The sequence below is a fragment of the Notolepis coatsorum genome (assembly GCF_963971535.1).
Source record: "Notolepis coatsorum genome assembly, chromosome: 8".
NCBI lineage: Eukaryota > Metazoa > Chordata > Actinopteri > Aulopiformes > Paralepididae > Notolepis > Notolepis coatsorum.
Genome location: NC_140172.1, coordinates 1830868 through 1857930, shown reverse-complemented (window position 1 = coordinate 1857930; position 27063 = coordinate 1830868). Strand labels below are relative to the sequence as shown.

Below are 27063 nucleotides of genomic sequence, written 5' to 3'. Positions count from 1 at the left end.
GTCCTTGTTTACATCCGTGAATAGATTATTTTCAAGTTAAGACCTCAGCTTCAAGCGTTGGCGTGGAGCCGCATGTTATCCAGACTTCTGTTATAGTCCTACCTGAGATGGCGGGGCCGAAAAGAAATGCGAAATAGTAGTTTGCAGGCGCCGTTTTTGCAGAGGTACGCTTAGCGCTCAGCATGTGCGACTCGACTGCTATTTTTTTTTGTTGCAGCGGGCCTCGTAAATAATGGTCTTTGACTGGGACCAACCATGGCGCAAACAGTGGATTGTCGAGCCAGTTCTCGTTAAATTGGCACTTTCCCATATTAACGAGTGCAAATGCTAAACTAAACGTAACGTTAGCGTTATCGCTTCGCCTTGCTAACGTTAGCTAGACTCCATTGCTGAAATGCTTCCCGGCCAACATAACTGTGTTGGTTCCGCCCCATTCCGGTCTGCGTGATGCTACAACGCGGTCAATAAAAACTCCCGACTTTATCTCCCGTTAACCGTTCTTCCCCAGATTTCATAATAAAACATGACATGGCATTTTATCTTTCCTTTCTATGGCATTTTTAAGACCTCTGAAAATGGATTTAAGACATTTTAAGACAAACTAAGGCCTTAATTATTGATAAACAAATTTAAGACTTTTTAAGGATCCGCGGACACCCTGGAAATGCTGTGAACATCCCTGCATTAAGTGTAAGACAAATTCAGTATAAATTCAGTTTTAGTAGTAGCATTAACATGTTCATATTTATTGAAATCTTACAATTCATACATAAATGTTATGAATTAAAAATGGGGGAAGAAGTCCTCTGGTCTGCATCCCCTTAACAATTGTGTATTGCACATATTAATATTAATACGACAACTCAAGAAGAATCAAGAGGTTTATTTGTCACATAGTGAAATGCAGGTGGTCACGCCCGCATTGATTGTGCAAAATGCAAAAAATATAGCTAACAGGATATGCATGATAAAAAAAGACATGCCATGTTCATGAAAAACTGGATCCCATGTACACTACAATATACAATTGTAACTCTGTATCGAAACTATACAATACCTTCTTCCTTTTAAAGTGACATTTTGTGCACATTACAATAAAAATAGGTAACAAAAGATATGCATGATAAAAAAAGACATGCCATGTTCATGAAAAACTGGATCCTATGTACACTACAATATACAATTGTAACTGTATCTAAACTATACAATACCTCCTTCCTTTAAAGTGATCTGTACTGTACATACATCTGATGTATTGTATATTACTATTGCACTTTACTGTTACATTTGCACTCTGGTTGGATGCCAAATGTCTTCGTTGTACTGTATAATGACAATACATTTTAATCTAATCTAATTAGACTGATACTTCATGCGCGGGGGGCTCTTGCTTCGGCCAGGGACCTGTTGTAGATATACGTTGCAGACTTCGCATTTTTCAACACCTTCTGAGAAGGAGTGTATTTTTCAGCTGGACCAGGGTGATTGATCTTGCATGACAGTAGAGCACAAACAGTACTGTTGTCCAATGCCAGTCTGTTTTCTGTGACAATCTTCTTCACCATACTGAATACCCTTTCAGAGCTGGCATTGCTGTGTGGAATGCATAACAGAGCCTTCATAAGTCTCGCCAGCTCACTGAACTTCAAGTCCTTGCCTAGAAGGCCCCAAAATCTGTCGATTCTGTCTTCTTGGGGGAGCTGCTCGACCGTCTGGTATAGGGCGAGTTCCTGTGACAGCAGATTCAGATCGAAACTCAACTGAGGGAACAGGGCTCCTAGCCTTCTCACTGTAAAACAAAACCATACAATACATTATACAATACAGTCAAAGTATCTTGCTGTCTTCAACTGGAAATTATAATTCTATTCTAACTGGAAACTGTTGCTAATATCTACCCGTCTTTAAAAAAGGGTTATTACATGGCGTTTTCACATTCGCCAAAATGCTTGATTGTGATTGGTCAATAGTGCTCGGTTGCCCATAGCAGCGGCCAATTATTTCTCGATAACTGACCGCTGGCATGGGCAACGTGCAATAATGACAGCTGATACGGGTAACGGAGCGCTATTGACCAATAACAATCAAGCATTTTGCTCGCCACTAGATGGCACCATCTACCAGGCTATGCACAGCTCAATGCATGTTGTGAGGAGCCACAGAAGTTATCTTAAACTATTTCTATACCTGTCATTTGAGTTATGTCAAGCCGCAATGCAGGGTCTAGCACTGCCAGGTCCTTCAGGAGTTGGGAGTCGATTGGAAAGCAGGCGATCATCTTTCGTATAGTTGCTTCATAAAAGGCTCTTACAGTTCTAAAACAAATCATATTCATTAGTGTCATTTCAGGGCACACAACAGACTTCTCAAGTTGAGATCATAACTACAATAATAATATACTCACTGAAAGATTTTCTTCCTGGCTGAGACAGGGATGTCTGCCTGTTCGATGAATGCACGTGTCTCTTCTCCAATGCAGAGCTCTTCATCTGCCAGCTGATGTCCCTCTCCATATTGCACTTCCTTGAGAGGCACACCCACGATGGACCTGGGTGGTATGAGGAAGCCCAAGAACCGCCTGATCAGCTGACACATATCACGTTCGAGTCTGTGAATCTGGACTCCCTCCGACTGTAGACAGACAACAGTGAAATGATAAGCATTATCATCATAATAATATTTATATGGTAATCCTTACATTATCACAAGTCATGACACCCACCTGAAAGGCTGCGTTGAAATCAGCCAAAGGCTTAAAAGCATAACTTAAGAACATAAAGTATGTTCTCGTAACCGGATCTCCAAAATGGTTTGCCAGGAAACGAACTTTGGGGTTACTTTCCACGTCCTCATTGCTGTTGAAGTATGCCTATATGGGGAATATATGGAGAAAATAATCAATGGAAACATACCATAATACATAGAGATATCGGCGGAGTGGAGTTTAGTATTACAATCTTACCTTCAAAGCCTCCCACTGGTTGAGTACTCTCAGTATGCATGTGTGCAGACTGAGCCATCTGATAGTGCAGTACTTTAGCAGCTTCAGGTTATCTGACTCTGTAAACTCCTGAAACTCCTTGAAGAGCTCACCCTTCTTTGCACTGAAAACAAGAACATATTTTGTAGGTAAAAACAAAGAAGTTCCAGGCACTCTTCATATATATACACTCTTCATCTAAACACTGGATTCACACTACAAGAACGCTGCAGCACAAGGAAGGCGGCGGGGCCTGATGGAGTCCTGGGACGGGTGCTCAAGGACTGTGCGGCTGAACTAGCCCCAGTTCTCACCACCATCTTCAACCTGTCTCTGGGCTCATCCTGGGTTCCCGCATGTCTTAAAGCAGCCACAATAGTCCCGGTTCCAAAGAAACCTAAAGTCACAGGCCTGAACGACTACAGACCTGTGGCACTCACCCCCATCGTCGCAAAATGCTTTGAGAGACTGGTCATGAAACATATAAAAGCCTCCATACCGCCATCATTAGACCACAACCAGTTTGCCTACCGGAAGAACAGGTCAACAGAGGATGCTATTGCCATTGTGTTGCACACTCTACTGGAACACCTAGAGCACAGGCACACATATGGTAGACTCCTTTTTGTTGACTTCAGTTCAGCTTTCAACACCATTCTACCCAACAAGCTCCACAGTAAACTGCACAAACTCGGACTGAACACGACACTATGCAACTGGATCTTGGACTTTCTCACAAATCGCACACAACATGTCAGGATTGGCAAGCACACATCCCCCACCCTGCCCATTAGCACCGGGGCCCCTCAGGGGTGTGTACTCAGCCCACTTCTCTACACTTTTCACACACGACTGTTGTTCCTCCTCTCCATCTAACCTCATAGTAAAATTTGCAGATGACACAACAGTGCTTGGCCTCATCAGAGGGAATGATGAGACCTCATACAGGAGGGAGGTTGAGCAACTAGTGGAGTGGTGCGATGGTCATAACCTTGCTCTCAACCCCACGAAGACCAAGGAGATGATCATCGATTTCCGCAGGACTGGTGACCTCAGCCACTCTCCACTCCTCATTGGGAATGAGGAGGTGGAGAGGGTTTCAAAATTTAAGTTTCTGGGCGTGACAATGTCTGATGACCTGTCCTGGGGGGTCAGCATTGCCTCTGCTGTGGGCAAAGCACAGCAGCGCCTTTTCTATCTTAGGAAGCTTAAATGGGCCAAACTCCCACAGGGACTGATGGTCAACTTCTACCACTGCGCAGTAGAGAGTGTACTCACGTACGGACTACTGGTGTGGTTTACTGGCTGCACCAGGGCAGAGAAGGAGGCCCTCCACAGAGTGGTCAAGGCTGCGAGGAGGATCACTGGAGCTAGCCTCCCAGATATCTCCACAGTCTTTACCTCCCGCTGCCTACGGCGTATAAATAACATCTTACTAGACCAGTACCACCCAGCAAACCATCTCTTTCAACTGCTGCCCTCTGGTCGAAGGTACAGATCCATCCAGTCCGGAACCAGCAGACTGACCAACAGCCTCTACCCACGGGCTGTCAGGCTGCTCAACGACGAACATCAACTTGCCCCCCCCCGCATCCCACCCCCAGTGACATAACTCCCACTCCCACATTACAACAATAACTGTGAACCGGACTTGCATTGCTGCACTATACAATACTTCATCCTTTGCAAGTCAACGCCCCCCCCCCCCCCCCCCCTCCTTCCATCAACTCACTGGACTGAAATATTTAATATTTATATTTATTAATTTATTTGCACAAGCACTAGATGCACTTGGGACAATGATGGTATGTTATATATTGGGACATTGGGACATTGATACTCTATTACTATATTACTATTATTATTGACATTATTATTTTGCACATGTTATATCTTATGTTGTATGCCAGTGGTGATGTTCCTAACAAATTTCGTTGTACCAACAATGACAAATAAAGATCTATTCTAGTCTATTCTATGGTGTAGGCTACTAATATATGAGATTAGTTATGAGCGTGTGTGGGGGGGGGGGGGGGGGGGCATAAGGGAGAGATGGGGGTACATGCAAGAGGAGAGAAATTGTAGTTTTTACCTTGCGTCAAAGTGGTTGTGCATGCCGCCCAAAATGCTTGCCACTGGAACTTTAGCTGCTGTGATTCCACAACCAGTGGCAAGCTGGGCAAGGTGGCAAATGCAGCCCAGGTCCTGGACATTAGGCTGGCTTCCCCTTACTCTGCTAATAACAGAATTGTACCGGCCTTTCATGACACTGGCGTTGTCGGAGTTGAAGGCAACAAGGTTCTCCCATGGAATTCCTCTTTTGCTATTGGAAAAAAATAAAGATATGCCCATAAAACAACCTGACAAAAGCTGCTATGCTCTAATATTAGCTGTTACAATTAAATGCAAACTAGGTAGACAGTGAAATTATCTTACCTCAATACTTGGGATATCTTCTGATACAAGTTCTCAGCATTACCCACATTGCATATGGGCATGTCTAGGAACTTCGTCATCACCTCCAGATTGGACTCATCGTAGATTCTTGCAAGTATGACAAAATCTTTGTCGTTTTTTCTGTTGTTCGATTCGTCGCACAACAATGAAAAAGGCTGAGCTTTACATATGGTTGTAACGTCGTCATCACACTCCACAGCTATGGCACCTGTTGAGCAAAAGAGTCCATTGATTAGATTTGATTGTCCTTTATATTAGCAAACAGTATTATTTATAGATCCTTTTCACAGCAGCCATTTAACAGAACGCAGGGTAAACCTAGGCTAGTAGTATATTGTCTATTAATTAGTAACGTTAGCTGCTAGCTAGTCTGTGGCTAGCAATGAAAGCCACAAAATGGGGGAGGGGAGCCTCATGTAAACAAGACGAGTCTCTCTGGCCTGCATCCCCTTAACAATTGTGTGTTGAGCTGTACTGTATTGTACCCATTCTGCAATCTGTTAATACAATTATCTGTTAAATAAAGTTTTTCATTCATTATCTTACCTTTGATGAGTTGGGTGATTTTCGTTTTCCCAGCAGAGTACTTCTGAGGAATGTCATAACCTTTGGGAAACATCTGATACGCGCCGGTTGAACACGTCGGAGAAAGTGAAGGAACTGTTCGTTTGTGCAATAGTCATGGCAATTATAACTTCAGCTCTGGTGACTAGATCAGCCTCTGTTGTATTTCTCGTCACGAACGTAGTCATAACACGGGCATTTGTCATACCTTCTATGCCTCGCTTGTGTTTCGCTGATTTGTCATGCTGACTGATGTCGTGTTTTCCTCCGTGTGAGATAGTGAAATCAGCTCGGCATACTTTACAAAAAGCATGGAATGTTGAAATGTTGCTCTTCGTGAGGTACGGGAAAGAGTCCTCCCACCTGGTGAGATATTTGCAGCCGCTCCTCTTGGCTTTCTTAGCTGGTGGAAGCGCACAATCCTCTCTCAAGTCCATCGTAGAATGTACTAATACATTTGCGCTAAATCCCTCCTTTATCCGGACGCTGTTGGTATTCTTCTTCATGTCGCAACAGTCTTCCGGTTTTTCCGGTCTGACTTCCTGTGATAACGGTCTAATCTACACTGCTGCCACCTGTCGTCACGGAGGAGAATTGCACCCATTTTGTAAAAAAAATAAAAATAATAATAAGCACAAAATACGTACCAATCAGTACGCCGTAAAGAGGCCGTGCAGAGGGTCGAAAAACAGGAGAATCACGGTAAAACCGTGCGTGTTGACAGGTGTGGCTGTGGTATGTAGATTGCTCCACTTCTACAAGGACCATTTGCATGTTCTTGGTATCTAGGGACATCTATGGATCTCAGGGAATAAATATTGTGTCTGTTACTAGGCTGGAGTAAATTGTGATGAAACAAGGAGAATATAAATTATGATTTTTCACAATAACACCAAAATGACCAGACATGAAAGACTGTCACTGAGCTCGTTCAGAACTTTCTTGAGATCACGTGACAAAAAATCTAAGCAAATGAATAAAGGGAAGATGATTAAACAGAAGGTTTTGTAGATACAGTACTGAATTCTGCCATCCGGACACATGCAATTTGAAAATTATTATTATAGAATTTAGAATATCAGGCCTATAAATTACCTTATTATAGCCATGTTGCACATCTATGGATCAGGCCAAATCTACTCTTTCCAATGGCAGAGTTCAATCTGGATTTAGTATCACAAGAACCGTGAATGAAATCTAGTGTAAATACAGTTTTAATATTGGACACTGCTCCGCCATTTTGAATCCGATTGCAAAAAAGGTTATCCTATAACCCTAGTTATATGAGTAACTGGCAAGCATCTTGCTCGCTCTATTGGATAGTACTCGTTATACCATTGTATACATTGAAAGTATTTACCATGCACCTTACATCTACCCGGCCACGCCCACTCCTGGTCACGCATATAACCATGACGCGTGGCCGTGCTCAACCCTTCCGAGCCTGAGTTTCATTCGAAAGACAGTCAGGGGTCCTCAGGGCCGCAAAGCAACACGCTTGCCAGTTACTCATATAACTAGGGTTATAGGATAACCTTCATTATATTTCATATACTGGCTACGCGTCTTGCTCGCTCTATTGGACTAATGGGCGGAGTAAGGTACGTAGGCCTGATAGGTGTACCCGCTGAGGCCCCCTTTACGACCACCAGAAAAACGGGGAGGGTCCTGGCCCTCACACTCGTCCTAACGAGGAGCGGAGGGATAGAACACAGACTATGCGAAAAAAGGGTGCAGTATCAAAAAACGCATAAAGAGAGTAGACCGCGTGAAAAAACCCTGCGACTACCTCACCACGCATCCTGCCCGCTTCACAGAGGTCCGGGCCCAGGGACTCTCCACCCGTCACCAGCTTCGACTGAAAGGCAGAGAGCTGGGCGATGTTAGTCGCAGTGGCCAGGTTTTGGGTGGAAGCGGCATAGGCCATGTCCGCCCAGACCGCCAGCTGTCAGGCCGACTTCCCCCGGCATCGGCTTTCGGTCCGGGTGCCACATCATGTCGGGGGGCAGAGGACCGCAGCCAGCTGTTTGTCGAGCCGTGGCACGCCAGTCCTCATGCCCTGAACCTGACCCTCCACCTGCGTGAATGGCAGGTGATAGCACGTCAGGCCTTGGAATGCGGAACACCGCCTGTCCCCGGGCCACGTACGGAGCCATGGGGGGGAAACCTCGGGCCTCTGAGCCGGGTTAGCTCATCTTAGTTACCGTTAGCAGCTAACGTTAGTTTTGGCGAAGATGCAAAGCATGTTAGGTGCATTGGATGCGTTGCAGGGGGGGAAAAGGCAGGGACTTATTTCCTGGTCGCAAAATGCGCACTCTACATCTACACACGCTGTTGTTGTGGGGCTGCCGGAGCTGCGCTTGGGCAGAAATGAGACTTGCCACAGGATTTTCAAAATAAGAGTATCGATATGAACCAAACGTCTATCGCACGGGTGCTACTGCAGTAAATTCATTCATCGCACAGACGATTTTTCCGTAGCACATGCAACATATATGTCGCACTGTACATCCCAGCCTAATAGATGGGAGGCACAGCCTGCCCTGCCGTCTCTCTCCACCTACCACCCACTTTGAGACTCCAATAATGACTGCTATCACATTTACATTTACATTTACATTTAGTCATTTAGCTGACGCTTTTATCCAAAGCGACTTACAAGTTCTGTACGACAAGCCATCAGGAAGAGCACAACTCTATCAGCTGAGTAACAATGTTCATCAAAGTGTTGAGTGCTACAGTGTAGGTTAGTTTATTAGGACAAGTGCATGACAGTATGGTTAGTTAGGGTTAGATTTTTTTTTTTTTTTTTTTTTTAATTCAGATAATGGTTGAAGAAGTGAGTCTTTAGTCGACGGCGAAAGATTGGACGTGAATGCTAGTGGTGAAATAATACACAAGGATCCTGTCTACGTCTCCGAACCCCCTCCCCGACCGGTCCATACGAGACCCAGCCACCGGGAAGAACCGGCCTACGTCGCCGAGAGACTGACTAGAAGACTCCAGGACCTAGAAGAGGAAGAGGAGGAATGTCAAGCCCACCAGCAGCAACGTACTCTGGACCAGGAGGCCCAGTACAGCCCCGACCAGCAGCAAACTTACTCTGGACCAGGAGGCCCAGTACAGCCCAGACGTCAGCCCCGAGTCACTGCACTACAAACCCCCGACCCAACTCACGGGTGAGTTTGACGTACAGTCAGCACCGAGGAACAGCACCTGGGTACCCGGCCCCTGGTACCCACCAAGTACCAGCCCACGACAACACGTACGGGGAGACTCGCCCAGGAGGCCTCTTCCCCTACGCTCACCAATGTGCCAGCCATCCATGGTATCGTACCTTGGCACACCGACGTTCCCAGACTTTACGCACGAGGACAGAGCACAGTACACGGAATTACGGATGTGCTTGGAGACTATGATGTCCGACGTCCCCGATGAGTCGTACAAATATGCCATCCTCCTCAAGCATCTCAAGGTGCCCAGAGCGCATAATATAGCGCTGGCATATTCCAACTCAAGTACCCCATACTCCGCGGCTCTAGTGGCCCTCGACCAGCGTTATGGACGCATATGGGACTACGTGATACAAGAAATAAGAGATATCGACCGCCTCCCCCCAGCCAAAGACAATAGAGCATTGGATGACCTCTCTATCAAGGTACAATCCCTGGTAGGGATGCTGGGGTCCCAAAAGGAGAAAGGGAGATATGAACTATATGCTAACTCTAATGTGGAACGAATACTAGAGAAGCTCCCTCCAGCACGCCAAGAGCGCTTTCGGCGGCAGAGAGACCACCGTGATCCCGACGGTCCCGAGCCATCCCTCCTAGACCTGGCCGCCTTCCTCGCGAGGGAAGTCAGCAGCCTACGACTGGATACGTTCGTGTGGAGTGGACCAAGCCCAAGAGATGGACCTCGGAGATCTAATGATAACCGCCGGTCGGTGACCGTTATGCACCAGGCCGAGTCAGTGCCGCAGCACGAGAACCACAGCAACCCCCCGACCAAGGGGGAGTGGAAGATTGAATGCCAGTACTGTGAAAAGGAACATCGGCTGTATCAATGTGACACTTTCAAGAAGCTGACCACTGACGAGGTGAGTCAGTGGATCAAAGCCAACCGCCGCTGCTTCCGCTGCGCGCGCAGCCATATGGCAGCTGAGTGCCGTTTAAAGAAGAAATGCAGCAAGTGCGACAGCGCCCACTTGGAGGTCCTGCACGACATCAACAAGCGTCCGCCAGGAAACCAAAGTGGGCCCGTCACGGTGATGTATCAGGCCGAGGCGATGGCACCACTACCGAAGATCCATAGGACCGCCCCCTGGTGTCCTGACTGCTACGGCAGACACTGGGAGTCACGGTGCTACTCGGACTACCGCGAGTCGGCACCACTACAGAAGATCCAAGGCAACCCACCAACAGGAGTGCTCCACATAGACCAGCATAGCGGGACCCCCCCGAGTGCTCATCAAAGTGGTCAGAGTGCTCCTGAGCTACGAGGACAAGGTCCTGGACACTTACGCCGTCCTAGACGATGGGTCTGAAAAGACTCTCCTCCTCGCTTCCGCCGCAGCCCAGTTGGGCCTGCGGGGTGCCAAAGGAACAATGACAATCCGTACCATTAGAAGAGACCAGAAGACCATAAAGGGTGAAAATGTCTCCTTCAAGATAGCAGCGATCGAGCAGCCCGAGAAGCAGTATAGCATCACTAACGTCTTCACCAGCCACGACATAGGCCTGTCACAGTACACCTACCCCATCCCACAGCTGATGGCGAAGTACGTGCACCTACGCAGACTACCTATACCGCTTATCGACGGCGCCACACCGACCCTGCTCATAGGCTCCGACCACGCGGACCTCATTCTCCCAATTGAGGCGGCCCACATCGGACCCAAAGGATGCCCAGTCGCGGTTCAGACCCGACTGGGGTGGACGCTCCAGGGCCCCCTCTACGGACTTGACAGTCAACCCACGTTTACACGCTGCCTGCACACAAAGGTGAGCGACACCGGCCACTCTCTCGTACAGCCCGTTGAGAGGCTACTGACATTAGACGAGAGGCCTGTGAGAGAACCGTGGGCCCAAGAAGAGGGAGTTCCGAACTCCACCCCCCTCAGCTGCGCTCCAAGCGACGTAGCGGACCTCGAACCCAGCACCCCAAGCGACTCCTTGATGGGGCGGCCGGAACCGGCCCCTCCTCAGACGGGGTACAGACCAAACAAGAGGAACAGACGGAGGATGTGGAGACACAGCCAAGCACAGATCAACCAGTCTCAGGCCCGCTTCCTCCTAAGCTCCCTACCATCCCTTCCAGCCCGTCAGAAGCGGGTCAAGGACAGGGACAACTTAAAGGTGGACACAATCGTTATGATCATAGACCAGTCACTACCCCGAGCTGCGTGGCCGGCCGGCCGCGTAAGCAAAGTGATCACTGGTGCCGACGGAAAGGTCAGAGCGGCAGAAGTTATTGTCCAGGGACGGACCTACACCCGACCGGTGGCGAGGCTGATAGAGTTGCCAAGGCTCCCTGACTCCCTTGATGACGATCATGACCCACTGACTTTGTAGATTGCCCTACTCCCCACAACAGACATTGAGTAGTTGACAGGACTATTAATCTGCCTTCGCTTTAACTAATTAGGTGCGGACTAATTAGGAGGCGGCTGTTACAAAGGGTCAGATTAAACCGAATATATATATTTATTGCTTGAGATCCCTTGTATAATATTTGTATATCGTTTGATATCCCTTGTATATTATTTGTATATATACACGGAATATCTCTTTACCTGCGTACAAACCAGAGTAATATGCGCTCTCCTATTGGACACCCCCCCCAGGCTCCAGGCAGTCTCGTACTCAGACAGGTGCAGTGGGCGAGTTTGGGGCATGTTACAACATGCCTTTGGCAGTGCAGTGATTCAGGACCAAAGTGACCAGGTTGGGACTAGATTATCACTTACGTATAAATACGGCGCAGGTGTAAACAGCAGTAGTTCATCAAGTAGTTCAAGTTCAGTGTCCAAGCCTTCACCACGAGTCAACGTGCAAGTGAAGTGAGCAACCTTGCGTCTAAATAGAGCACTTAGAACATGTGCGAATAGAATAGTAAAAGTGTCAGAGTTTAGTGAAGTAACGTCAAGTTCGACCTAGTTAAATGTGAAGTACAGTGCACAGGAGAACCAGCGTCGGCGACTGCAGAACCATTTCTGGTTGGATTATATTGCTTTGGGACCGTTACCGCTGGAGAAGAGTACCGTGGATTCCACTGTCGTTTGAGATTTACCCCCGTGAGGATCATCACTCGAGCCCGCCTCTAGGAAGAGGCTGGCTGGCTGTCGTCCATGCTGTCGAGCATACTTGGATTACAACTGCTGCTTTGTCTGCTGATCAAGGGAGTACATGTACCGACTCCCGTAGCTGGAGCCTCTTTATTCCTCGTTGACCCAGACTTTGTACCCGAACATTCCTCTACCCCTGCCGGCCTTACACCCGGAGGGAACCCCCCAGTGTCTCCAGCTGGTACTAGTGTGCCCTATGTAATTGCTATGCCACAGGTGGCGTCAGTTTAGACCCATCTTAGTATTCATACTATTCTCATTGACTTACGCTCTTGACTTACTTTACGTGTGTTCTTCGCCATACAAGCGCCAGCATAATTCTCAATCTGTAACCTAACGTTGCTTAATAATAATAAATACCCTCTAAATAGTACTTTATGTGTCAATGCCGTATTCTTGTGTGGGTGTTCACCATATATATTCATGTACTGTATGGCCAGTAATTAAAGTACATAACTAGTAGTGGTTTAATATATCATACTCTTTAATAGTCAGGGAATTGTACCCCTCAGTTACAGTATAGCTACGAGGTCATTGTCGCAAATTAACGGCATGCAAATTTCTCGATTCTGATTGGCTGAAACAGTCAAGTTACACATGGTTATTTCTTATAACCAACGCTTGTGGTCCCAGAACCCACCCACAACCGAATTACAATCACTCCGCCGTTCGTGGGTTTAGAAATGAAAGCAAGATGGCGGACAATAATCTTTACGAATGGATATGTTGATAGCATCATAACGACTAAATAAAAACCGATTCTGTCACAGCGAATGTCTTAGTTGCTTAAACAATGTTGGATGATGTAATTGATGGGTCATGAGTCATTGTGGAACAAAATAAAAAAATTTATTGATTGATTGCAAATATTTATTTTTTATTTTTTATTTTACCTACTTTCTATAGAAGCAGCTGGGAGGTGCGCTATTTTAAGTGAGCGTGGACTATTGAATTGATTGATTGCAAATTTTATTACTGTACACAACTTGTTTCCAACTGGTTAAGTTTAGGCCCTCTTTCGAAGTTGGTTAAGGTTAGTTGTCTTTAGAGCATGGCGATAGACCACCAGCCCTGATTCCAAACTCTTTTACGAGATCAAATGCAGACGCAGTTCTGTTCTGTCGCTCCCGCTGTCATCGCCGGCAGCAGCCGGCAGATCTGTGGTCTGGGCAGGTGTGTCTGATTGGCTGCACTGATGCAGTGTGTCAGTGGGCTTGATTGCGAACAGCTGCGCACAGCGTTCATTATTGTTCGGCAGAGGTCCGTTATCGAATAATAACGGACCTCTGACGAGCGCTATTGACCAATCACAAGCAAGCATTTCGGCGAATGTGAAAACGCCATGTAATAATTATTGTTAACTTTTGTCAGACACAGCCGCAATGTACAAAGGGATAGCACTAGAACTAGCAAACGCTTCCACACAACTCATACAATGCAAGGGGCATTGAGAACATAATAACTAACATTCTCACATAGCAAGTGAGAAAATTAATAACTGTATTTCAGCAAATGTACTTAATTCTCTCTCTCTCTCACACAGCAAGCAATTGTCCTTCATTCTCTCTCTCTCACATCACACACACACACACACACACTTTGTTACAAAAACTTAATTTCCCGCATTCTGGTGCAGGAATTTTTGAATTTTTACCCTTTAAATGCCAGTGTTTGTGATGGGCATCACAAATTATTTTAAAAAATAAAAGAAAACACATATTCAATACATTTTTGAAATTTTACCCTTTAAATGCCAGTTTGTGTGATGGCATCACAAATTATTGTAAAAAAAAACACAAAAAGTTAAATATTTTCAATATATCAAATGCAAAGTAGATTTTTCTGGGGGGGATTATTACAGGCTAGGCATGTGTCAATGATTAGCAACAACACAGATTTTGATGGATTTTTTGTAATGTCAGATTTAACACCAACTCTTTTCAGAAAAGTGGGAGTATTTCATTTTTTATCTGACATTACAAAAAATCTAAAAAAAAATTGTTATGATCAGGGCTGAAGTTGAATTAAAGATTTATGACTGTTTAGACTGCATTACGCTCTGTCACAGTGATCTCCTGGTTGTTCCTCACTTAGGTTATCTAACTATCGCGCCGCCCGCAACCAGAAACACTGGCCTGGCCTGCTTCTAAGTTCAGTGGCCTGAATGCAAAAAAAGAAAAAAGAAAAAAAGATTTTGTAAATGTTTTCAAGTACAGTACCACCAGCAGTACCACAGTTTGAGAACCACTGCTCTAGCCATCTAATATTACAACTAATGTTAGCTAAATACCTAATTCTACCAAGCATTATCCCAACGTGCGCTGCATTACACTGAAGGGTAGTGTAAGACAGTAGGGAGTAAATGTATTATTATAGTCATGTGGGTGCTGTGGTATGTAGATTGCTCCACTTCTAGAAGGACCATTTGCATGTTCTTGGTATATAGGGACATCTATGGATCTCAGGGAATAAATATTGTGTCTGTTACTAGGCTGGAGTAAATTGTGATGAAACAAGGAGAATATAAATTATGATTTTTCACAATAACACCATGCTAAAAATGACCAGACATGAAAGACTGTCACTGAGCTCATTCAGAACTTTCTTGAGATCACGTGACAAAGAATCTAAGCAAATGAATAAAGGGAAGATGATTAAACAGAAGGTTTTGTAGATACAGTACTGAATTCTGCCATCCGGACACATGCAATTTGAAAATTATTATTATAGAATTTAGAATATTTAGAATATCAGGCCCAGTGGCGGCTCGCCACTAGGGGCGCTCGGGCGCCCCCCCCCCCCCCCCCCCCCCCTCAGGCCCCTGGTTATATGAGAGAAGAACAAGAAAAAATATTTTTTTGTTTTTTGTTTTATAGCCCTATAAATAATATAAACATGTTTAAAATGAATAATATTTACTCATTTTAAGTATGTTTGTGTTTCCAATGCACAATATAACGTTAATATATAAAATTAAAAATACTCGTTTTCCTGAACAGGAAGTGACTCACTTTTTTTATTTTTTTGTATTTCTCGGCCCGGGCTAGACGCAATAGCGCTCTGAGTGCGCGTCACTGTTTGATCGCTGTATCCGTCGCAGCCAATCAGTGCGTAACGCGTTGTGCGTTGAAATATGACTATTATGTTGGAATCCGGGCGCGATTTGAAGCGGTCTAGGCAGCAGCGTCAAGAATTTCTGTAGCCGCATTTCGCGTAGACGCTCTCTGATTGGCCGACGTCAGTTTTTTTTTCCGTAGCAGCATTTCGCGGAGACGATCTCTGATTGGCCGAATCCAATTTCTATGTTCCAATTCTAGGTTGGTAGATAGTTGTTGTTGTTGTGAGATGCAGGGCAGCTGTTTGTCTTAGAGCGTGACTGCAAGTTCTTTAGATGGTTAAGCTTAGGCACTCTTTCAAAGTTGGTTAAGGTTAGAGTTTGTCTTAGAGCATGGCGATAGAACGCCAGGTAGTTTGCAGTCTGTTCGACGCGGAAATGGACAAAGAAATGAAGTACTTGTGTTGTGTGGTGCTAACTGCTAACAGCTAACACTTGGCTAACAAGCTATATGGCGGATGCAGTCTGGACAGTGGTCTGGAATACATCAACAGTGGATTATACACTTTATCAAGCCCTCCTGCCCTGGACGTTTCAACTAAACAGTGAGTCTCTCTCTCTCTCGCTCTGTCTCTCTCTCGCTACACAGCTGTCTCCGCGAAATGCGGCTACGGAAAAAAGTATTGACTGTGCTTGCTGAGACGATAATAGGCTAGCGATTCAAAACGCGCTGCTGTGTTGTGAACTATAACATTAATTTAGCTGCTGCTGATGCATAATGAATGAATGGTGAGTTGTTTAAAATGACAACATACATGTGTTAATTATTTTATTGGATTGATCCGAGAGACAGAGAGAGATTGCTCCAGAGCATCTCAGAGCATTACATTTTCAACTCGACCTAAGGTGAACTGCGACCCACAAGGCTGCAATAGTACCAGCCGCTACTGATCAGGCCTATAAATTACCTTATTATAGCCATGTTGCACATCTATGGATCAGGCCAAATCTACTCTTTCCAATGGCAGAGTTCAATCTGGATTTAGTATCACAAGAACCGTGAATGAAATCTACTGTAAATACAGTTTTAATATTGGACACTGCTCCGCCATTTTGAATCCGATTGCAACAAAGGTTATCCTATAACCCTAGTTATATGAGTAACTGGCAAGCATCTTGCTCGCTCTATTGGATAGTACTCGTTATACCATTGTATACATTGAAAGTATTTACCATGCACCTTACATCTACCCGGCCACGCCCACTCCTGGTCACGCATATAACAGTGACGCGTGGCCGTGCTCAACCCTTCCGAGCCTGAGTTTCATTCGAAAGACAGTCAGGGGTCCTCAGGGCCGCAAAGCAAGACGCTTGCCAGTTACTCATATAACTAGGGTTATAGGATAACCTTCATTATATTTCGTATACTGGCTACGGGTCTTGCTCGCTCTATTGGACTAATGGGCGGAGTAAGGCGCGTAGGCCCGATAGATGTACCCGCTGAGGCCCCCTTTACGACCACCAGAAAAACGGGGAGGGTCCTGGCCCTCACACTCGTCCTAACGAGGAGCGGAGGGATAGAACACAGACTATGCGAAAAAAGGGTGCAGTACCAAAAAACGCATAAATAGAGTAGACCGTGTGAAAAAACCCTGCGACTACCTCACCACGCATCCTGCCCGCTTCACAGAGGTCCGGGCCCAGGGACTCTCCACCTGTCACCAGCTTCGACTGAAAGGCAGAGAGCTGGGCGATGTTAGTCGCAGTGGCCAGGTTTTGGGTGGAAGCGACATAGGCCATGTCCGCCCAGACCGCCAGCTGTCAGGCCGACTTCCCCCGGCATCGGCTTTCGGTCCGGGTGCCACATTATGTCCGGGCAGAGGACCGCAGCCAGCTGTTTGTCGAGCCGTGGCACGCCAGTCCTCATACCCTGAACCTCACCCTCCACCTGCGTGAATGGCAGGTGATAGCGTGTCAGGCCTTGGATGCGGGACACCACCTGTCCCCGGGCCACGTACGGAGCCATGGGGGGAAACCTCGGGCCTCTGAGCCGGGTTAGCTCATCTTAGTTACAGTTAGCAGCTAACGTTAGTTTTGGCGAAGATGCAAAGCATGTTAGGTGCATTGGATGCGTTGCAGGGGGAAAAAAGGCAGGGACTTATTTCCTGGTCGCAAAATGCGCACTCTACATCTACACACGCTGTTGTTGTGGGGCTGCCGGAGCTGCACTTGGGCAGAAATGAGACTTGCCACAGGATTTTCAAAATAAGAGTATTGATATGAACCAAACGTCTATCGCACGGGTGCTACTGCAGTAAATTCATTCATCGCACAGACCGATTTTTCTGTAGCACATGCAACATATATGTCGCACTGTACATCCCTACTTAATAGATGGGAGGCACAGCCTGCCCTGCCGTCTCTCCCCACCTACCACCCACTTTGAGACTCCAATAATGACTGCTATCACCATTCTAAATGCTAGTGGTGAACTAATACACATTGTCATAATGCCTATCTCTAGTCTCAGCCATGCTGTTGTAATAGTACTAAAGCACATTGTAATATCTTGGAAGTATGCACAAAGTTTACAATCACCCCTGGCACTCTAGAGAAAAAAATGCACTCCAAATAAGGCTATGCGGTACTGAAACAAACGCTTTTGCCAGATCTAAAAATACCACCTGCTAATCTCTTTTCTCTATCTTGGCTGAATCTGGTACCATATCATACTTGTGTGCTTTCTGCAGTATTGTATCCATTAAACAATTCCTTTCTAGGTGGTTTGCTAGCCTCTGTGCCACTATACTAAAGAAAATCTTACCTTCTACATTCAAGAGGAATATGGTTAGAAACTGGCAGTGAGGACTCGTTCTCCTTGGGAATTAGGATTCCTCCTGCTCTACACCAAGCTCTTGGTAAAGGAGTCTGAGGGTACTTTCTCACTAGGCATCCGGGGCCATTTCAGAGCACAATTGCCCAAAAAGTAGTGTAATGAGAACGCTGCGTTCCGTCCCCGGGGACGGATAACCGGGACCACTTGAAAAGGTGGTTTGGGGAGCCCGACACCATGGACAGATTAGGACCGGGCTGGGGCAGATTTATACACCATCGCGCCGTCACGTAGTGTTTCCATCAAAGCAACAAGCTAGACCGCTGAGAGCGTGCGTGTAGGAGACGGAGAAGCTGCCTTTGCTAGCTAGACTTTCAGGACTCCCTGGAAGAAGAGATCTTGTATCTCAATGGGACATTCCTGGATAAATAAAGGATAAATAAAAAAAAATTAATAAAGTATACCCGCAAGCAGCAGCTCGAGCGAGCGATATTTCAGCACTGCAGGGAGAACGCTGGAGGAGAGGAGAACAGCGCTGAAGCCATCAACGGTGGATGCCATTATTTCCCTTCAGAGCGCCCGCGAATGTACAGCAGAGTGGAATAAACTGTAAAACGTTTTGCATGATTGTTCTTGGATTTAGCCGGTTGGCGAAGATTTGTGAGGTTTTTGTTGGGCTGAAGTGAAGTGGTGAGTCCATCCTGATTTACTCAAATTAATTGGCTGCTGGTTAGAGTGTTTTCGGTACGCTTTAGTGTCATGCCTGTGGGCATGTAATTGTTGCCTTTGTTAGCCGCAGAGCTATGTCGTTATTGCATAAAGCATTTGTGTGTGTAACGTAGGTAGTGTGTGTGTGTGTGTGTGTGTGTGTGTGTGTGTGTGTGTGTGTTATGTCAGTCATCACATCGTAATATTGGCCTCAGGCTTAAGTCGGGCTAGGGCCGAATAATTGCTTAACTTTTCGGGCTAGGGTAGGGCCGGGCCTGAATGCTACAGGCTTGGGCCGGGCTGGGGCAGACATGTCAGGCCCCTGCAGACGTCTACTCTACAGCCTTAATCAATAGGTGACAGAATAAAAAGGATCAGATTCATTTTAAAGAATTTGCATAGATAAATTCTTAACCTTACATCTAGAGACTTAAAAAGATGTCTAAGAAAGAGAAAGAAAGAAAGAAAGAAAGAAAGAAAGAAAGAAAGAAAGAAAGAAAGAAAGAAAGAAAGAAAGAAAGAAAGAAAGAAAGAAAGAAAGAAAGAAAGAAAGAAAGAAAGAAAGAAAGAAAGAAAGAAAGAAAAATGGAAAGATGACGAGGAAAAGAAAAGTAACATACTGGTCTCCTGGTGGTCTGTGGGCTCCTCCTTCAGCCCAGTGGACATATCCATGGGTGGGTCTAGCGTGTCCTGAACCTCCTCTATTTTAATCATCAGTAGGTCACTGGGTGGATCTGGAACAGAGGGAGACAGAAAAAAGTATTTACAGTGGCATGAAAAAGTATTTGCCCACTCTCTGATTTCTTCTGTAATTATATATCTTCTTTTTTAATAATCAGTAGGTCTCTTCAATCTCTGGACCTAAAGATTTCCCTATGGATTTATTCCAAACTGTATTTGACCAGAGACCAACCATATACACGAGGGTCTACCAGCTAGTGCAAGACAGTCATAGAGAGTAATGAAACACATGGCCATTTAGTTGACTTTCCATCCATCAGACTCTTCAACAATGTATGTTAGGGGTGGACGGTATGGTCTAAAATGTATATCACAGTATAATTTGAAGCATAGACGGTAACTGTATATATCACGGTATCATCGTTTTTGATAAAAAAATTATTAATTTTATATAATTTTTTTTTTTTTATAAAATATATATATTATATAATTAGACTTGTACTTGTATTATCTGCGAGACATCGCCACCACGCAACAAGCTCCACTGTCTGTGTGTACTCTAGTAGCCTCCAGCTACGGCCAGGATTCTCCGGAGCTGCACCTGGACCTATACTCGAGTAGCCTCGAGCAGAGCTACGGCCAGGATTCTCCGGCGCTGCACCTGGACCCTATTGGTATAATGTTACTTAACTGTGCTCAGCAAGCCCTCAGCTCGAATACGCATCGAATCAGTGTTATAAGACATTGATATCAGGAGCTATCTGTAGCTACTGCTAGCCGGATATATAACGTTAATACAACGCCTCAGTGAATTATTTAGTTCAATGGGACATTTCGTTTTGAACGGTGAACTAACGTGAGCTAACAGCTAACAGGTAGCATACATGTCTCTACTAGACTTTGTGGAGTGTTTGTTGATGTCAGGAGCTATCGGTAGCTGGCCGACTAGATACCGTTCGGTTAGACAATGCCTCATCATGTATTAAACTAAAAGTGAATAGTTGACTGGGTCATTTTGTAACGGTAGCTAAGCTAACGTTAGCTCAGGGAGACGCCGCCGTCCTCCCGTGTCCCGTCCCACTAGACTACTAGACCCGTGTTTACATGCGTGCGGTAGGGGCTGGCACGCCCACTGCGCGAAGCCTCCTAAATAACTTTTTCCAGTTCGCACATATCTATTATCTATGACTAATTCTATCTATTTTTAGGGGCAAATGCGAGTGAGATAGTCGCGCTGTGGTTACATGACGTCATTGCTATTTTAGAGCTGCTTAACCGGTTACACGGTATAGTCAAAATCCATACTGTAGAGCAAATTCATACCGTTTATACCGTATACCGTTTATACCGTCCACCCCTAATGTATGTGAAAATACCACACTTTGTTGTGGTGAAACAAATAGATTGAGGCTTCATGGAAAGAAAGAGAAAAAGTTGTGGACACAGACATACAACTATGCTGGAACAGAGGATGGACAACAAGAGAAAAGAAAGACAAGGAAAGGAAAAGTAACATACTGGTCTCCTGATGGTCTGGGGGCTCCTCCTTCAGCCCAGTGGACATATCCGTGGGTGGGTCTAGCGTGTCCTGAACCTCCTCTTTCTTAATCATCAGTAGGTCACTGGGTGGATCTGGAACAGAAAAAGTATTTACAGATGTCACTTTTTTTTGTATCTTTATACAAAATCTAAAACAGGATGTAATTTAGTCCTGAGCCTCTTCTTTCATGATTGATAGGAAGTTGTAGGTAGCTCTGGGGCAGAGGGAGACAGCAACTAAGGAAATACTCCAGTATTTACAGTATTATTTTACAAATTATTATATTTATATACTGAACTTTATTTAAAATCAAACACTTAATTTTCCTCCATTACATTTATTTAAGTTAAACAAGACCACTGACCCCTTTAGCTAAGGCTTAATACATCACAGTTGGGATCCCTTCTATCAGCTTAGTTCTACTGGTTGCTATTCAATCCAGCAGGGGAACCAGGACAAAGGTGTTCCATTTATAAAAGAGATACCAGAATAAAGTGCTCCAAATAGTTAGGCTGAATGTGAACAAGAGTTTGATGAAATTAAAGAATGAGAGGAGAGAAAGCAATGGCAACAAAGACTGAGACATACAATCATGCTGGAGCAGAGGAAGGAGATGACTAAATCAAGATAAGAGAAAGAAACAACATACTGATATCCTGGTGGTCTGTGGGCTCCTCCTTCATCTCAAAAGAAGTATCCTTGGGTGGCTCTAGCGCGTCCTGGTCTTCTTCTTTAATAATCAGTAGGTCTCTGGGTGGATCTGGGACAGAGGGAAACACAACTCAACATACTAGTCTTTATTTACTTCTGGGTCTGGAGAGTAAACTAAAGTATCTTCAGTAGGAGGTCTTGTTCTGACTTACAGAGGTCCTGCTGGTCTGATTCCTCCTTCATTCTAGTAGGTGTGATCTTGGACGTCTTCTACTGGAACTGGAGTTTTGCTACAACAAGGATAAATGCAGATGGTCACAGAGAGCCCATACTGTAGATCCAAGTCTGGAACTGACTGGTCAGCCAGGACATATATAGAGGCTTCTCTCCAGGCACCAATCACATCACAGTATGGAGGGGAAAAGAATTAAAAGAATTAGTTGGCATGCTTTTATTCAAAGCCGATTACATAAATGCAGGACTTAATTTGTGCCAGGACCTGCCAGATTGAGACCGGCACCTATTTGATCAAATCCGGCACCTCCTCTGTCATAATCTTCTGTCAATACATTTAGTGGGGGGCGTGGCCAGGTAGCATAGGGTTTTGATTGAATTGATTGATTGAAAACTTTATTAATCCACAAGGAAGCATACTAGGACCGTTACTGTTCCTAATTTATGCAAATGAGATGTCGTCAGCTTGTGACTGCAACTTGTTCCTGTTCGCCAACGACTCAGCCCTGCTGGTCTCTGACAAGAACAAGTTACAGGTTGAAAAAACCCTCAGCTCGGAACTCGTCAGAATCTGGCTAGCTGAAAACAAACTATCGGGGAGCTCCAGTAGCTCACCACGTACCGCGAGCGCTATTTCAGCGCCGTGGACAACCGTGCTCGTCACGGATCTGGGGCTTAGCGAGTTCGAATCCCGACTGCAGCCGTGCCTTTCCCAGAGTGTCTTCCCACCCATCTGAACCCTTTCAGCCTGTTTCTGTCGGTCATCCTTGACCAGTATAAATGTGATAAACACATAAAAGAGCCAGGGGAATGGCCAAAGTTTAAAAAATAAAATAAAATAAAAAAAAAACTATCATTACACCTGGGGAAAACAGAGTTTGATTGATTGATTGAAAACTTTATTAACAGATTGCAGAATGGGTACAATACAGTACAGCTCAATACACACAATTGTTAAGGGGATGCAGACCAGAGAAAGACTTTCGTCTTGTTTCCACCAGGGTCCCCCATTTTCAATTCATCAGGACATATATGACATACATGACATACAGATAGTCAGTACTGCTACATCTATACATTTATGACATACCAGATTTGCAAATACAGTACTGTTTGTGATACAGAAGGAGTCAAGAAAAGGGAGTATATACATTTGACGTAGAAACTGTACATTGGAGGAGGTTGGGTGGGGGGGGGTTGGGTACACTGGGATATTGACAACCATACTGGGTAATTTACATTGGAGGTGGTTGGGGGGGGGGGGGGCACACTGTATAAACAAGCAAAACTGTACATTGAGGGGGGGGAGACTCTGTACAAACAAACAAAATTGTACATTGGACTATTTACAAAACCATACTAGGTAAATGACTGTACATTGGAGGGGGTTGGGTTAGGATATTTACAGGGGCCAGTAGGTGTCTCTTGAGAGGTTTTGAAAGTGGGTAGTGATCCACATTCCTTTACAGCTTTGGAGTCGATTCTCTTCGGTTAAAAATTTCAAATAACAAACTCAGCAAGACCGACGGCTTCTCAGTTACAGTGGGTGACAATATTGTCACAAGGAAAGATGAAATTACCTACCTGGGTTCCATCCTAGAGGCAAATCTTTCCTGTGACAAAATGGCATCCAATGTAAAAAAAAAAGTCAACCAAAGAACTTGATTCTTGTACCGGATCTCCTCTCAGGTAAACAAGAATACCCTGAAGTCTCTGGCAGGAGCACTCATTCAAGGGTACTACGACTATGCTTGCACCTCATGGTACCAAAGCACCTCAAAGGCGCTAAAAACAAAATTACAAACTGGTCAGACTACTACTAATCCAAGCCTGCTTGCCTCAACGACTACCGCCCTGTAGCTCTCACCTCCATAGCCATGAAGTGCTTTGAGAAGCTAGTAAAGGGCTACATCTGCTCCTCCCTCCCCATCAACATGGACCCCCTGCAATTTGCATACCGCCCCAACAGGTCCACGGAGGACGCCATAGCCCATGTGCTGCACACAGCAGCATCACACCTGGACAAGAGGCAGGGGAACTATGTGAGAATGCTATTCATCGACTACAGCTCGGCATTCAATACCATAGTCCCCTCCATACTCATAGCCAAGCTCAGGGACCTGGGCTTGAACTATGACCTCTGCCAGTGGGTCTTGGACTTCCTGACTGGCAGACCCCAGGTGGTGAGAGCAGGCAACTGCACCTCCTCATCCATCACCCTCAACATAGGGGCCCCCCAGGGCTGTGTTCTGAGTCCCCTCCTCTACTCCCTGTACACACACGACTGTGTGGCTCAGCGGAGTAGCAATACAATCATCAAATTTGCTGACGACACAGTGGTGGTGGGCCTGATCTCTGCCAACGACGAGAGGGCCTACCTGGAAGAGGTCAAGGTCCTGGCGGGATGGTGCCAGGAAAACAGCCTCTCCCTGAACGTCAGCAAAACAAAGGAGATGATTGTGGACTTCAGGAGGTCGGGGTCAAGGACTACAGCCCCCTCAGCATCGACGGGGCACCGGTTGAGAGAGTCAACAGCTTTAAGTACCTCAGAGCCTACATATCCGAGGACTTGACATGGACCACACACATTGACAGTGTTGTGAAGAAGGCACGACAACGCCTCTACTTCTTCAGGCGCCTAAGGAAGTTCCAAGTCTGTCAGAAGATCCTTAAGAACTTCTACTCATGTACAATAGAGAGCATCTTGACTGGCAACATCACCTCCTGGTTTGGGAATAGCACTGCACAAGACCGAAGCAGACTACAAAGAGTGACACGTTCAGCCGAACGCACAATTGGAGGGGGGCTCCCCACCCTCCAGAACATTTACAACAAGCGTTGCAAGGGCAAGGCTAAGAAAATCATTAAAGACTCCAGTCACACGAACAACTGCCTCTTTGAACTGCTGCGGTCAGGCAAGCGATACCGGAGTCTCAAGGCGAGCACAGAAAGACTCAGAAGAAGCTTCTATCCCCAGGCCATCAGGCTGCTAAACGAAAATGAACACTACACAACAACAACCACCAAACGCACATAGCACACACATCCACACGCACACACTCACTTTAAACAAACACACTGTAGCACCCACTCCACACACTTTATAGCACACACCCACTTTAAACAAACACACTGTAGCACCCACTCCCCACACTTTATATTTATTGATGAAGGATTGCACTACAACTCGTACACCTTACTGTAAATTGTACCTAAATTGTACCTCATCCCATTTCTGCTTTGCACTATATAGTACTGTACATTAGTACACTGCATAGTATTGTATATTATATGGTAACTCAGAACATTGTACATATGTCTATACCGAACACTGTGACCTCATTTTCTTCTTCTAAATTACATGCTATACTATGTTGTTTGATACTATCTTGTCTAGCACAGTCTCTGGAGCGTAACAGTAAGAAGCATTTTGTATGAAAGTATTCTGTACTTCTGTATGACAACTATTAAAGAAACTTGAAACTTGCTTGACCTTACTCCTAGAACCCACCTCACCCATGCCCACTTTGACTACCTAGGATGGCTTAGAGTAGACGACAGAGCAGGGAACAAAATAAGTACCCGCCAAGCACCAATGGCGGGCAGATTTAAGGTTTGGCGAGTAACAATGAGAGGTCTGCCCGCCACCTGGCGTGTAACAAAATAGTTCATATCGATACTCTTATTTTGAAAATCCTGTGACGGGTCTCATTTCCGCCCCAAGCGCAACTCCAGCTATAATATCTATGGCTCCGGCAGCTAGCAACGTTCGGTTCATATCGATACTCTTATTTTGAAAATCCCGTGGCAACTCGGCAAGTCATATCCGCCCAGTCCGTGCTAATGTCTGCTGGCAGTGCGCCTATTTTGCGACCCGAAATAAGTCTGGTGTTTTTTTTTCTCACAACGGGTCAAATGCATCTAACATGCTTTGCATCATCGCCATTCCTTTATGCCCACATCGCACTCTCCCTTTCTCTGTGTGTGTGCGCGTTTGGAAAGACGATGAAGTCAGGAGTATATTATAGTAAACTGAGGATTACTGAGGATGGACAGATAATGTTGATATTGTAGCGCTGAGAGAAAGGAGTCGGAGGCGGTGTCTCGAAGTTAAACCTAATTCCTTTATTAATCATCAGCGTAACAACAAGTCGACGTAGTCGAGTCGATAGTAAGAATAAATGCCGGTGGCAGGAAGTGCCACCCTATATATCGTTCGGGGGGGAACTACTATTCCCAACAACAGTTCTGTGTGAATTATGTACAATCACTACACAAGCCCCCCCAGAATTCACCCATAGTCAAAATCCCCCTGGTGGGGGGGAACAATTGCCCGGCCTCGGCGCGTGCGGAAAAACCGGGGGCGGGGAGGGAGGAGCGGCGTACACCCGGGGGCACGAAACGGCCTTGGCGAGCGCGGAAAGCCGGGGGCGGGGAGGGGGAAGCGTCGCAAGCGCCCGTACCCTCTCCAACACCCGGGGGCACTGGCATCGGTGAGGTCGCCGGTGACTCCGTGGGAGGCGGATCCCGGGGCAACGGCGGACGGCCCCTGCGGGGGGGAAAGCCAACTCCATGGGTTGGGAAACGTCCATGTGGGCGGGCTTGATCCTGTCTATTGACACGGTCTCCCTCCTACCGCCAGGGAGCGAAATTAGACCCCGCCGCTCGCGCTCAGTTTTTACGTTTGGCGCCTCCCACTGAGAGGTCTGACCGCCGTGCGGCGGGCACCTTATCATCATGTACAAAAAAAAATCTGCGGTGTGTTTTGGTTTTGCGACAGTCGCAGTTTTTGGCAACCCCGTCTCTCACGTTGCGTCATCTCGTTTGCTTGTTTACCAACGTGTAGGGAGCTCAGCTAACGTTACGCCCACCTAGCTAACGCAAAATGTGATAACGTTAAATAACGTTACTCACTGATACAGTATGTGGAACCATATTAAAGGAGTAAGCCGGCCGGTAAAAACACAACCCACCGCGGAAGAAGTGGCAGCGAGAGCGGGACCGTCTAATAAAAGAA

General features: G+C 45.8%; 1 protein-coding gene across 1 annotated transcript in view; it reads right to left on the bottom strand.

The window, feature by feature from the left end:
* LOC311232907 (uncharacterized protein) overlaps nucleotides 1-21844 on the bottom strand; it is a gene marked incomplete at both ends in the record, with an annotated part of 56224 nt that extends 34380 nt beyond the window's left edge. Inside the window, 3 exons of the mRNA XM_084319742.1 lie at nucleotides 19561-19674; nucleotides 21140-21253; nucleotides 21811-21844. Coding sequence (XP_084175868.1) covers nucleotides 19561-19674; nucleotides 21140-21253; nucleotides 21811-21844 — 262 coding nt within the window. The remainder of the gene's footprint in view (nucleotides 1-19560; nucleotides 19675-21139; nucleotides 21254-21810) is intronic.
* Between the last annotated feature and the right edge of the window lie 5219 nt (nucleotides 21845-27063).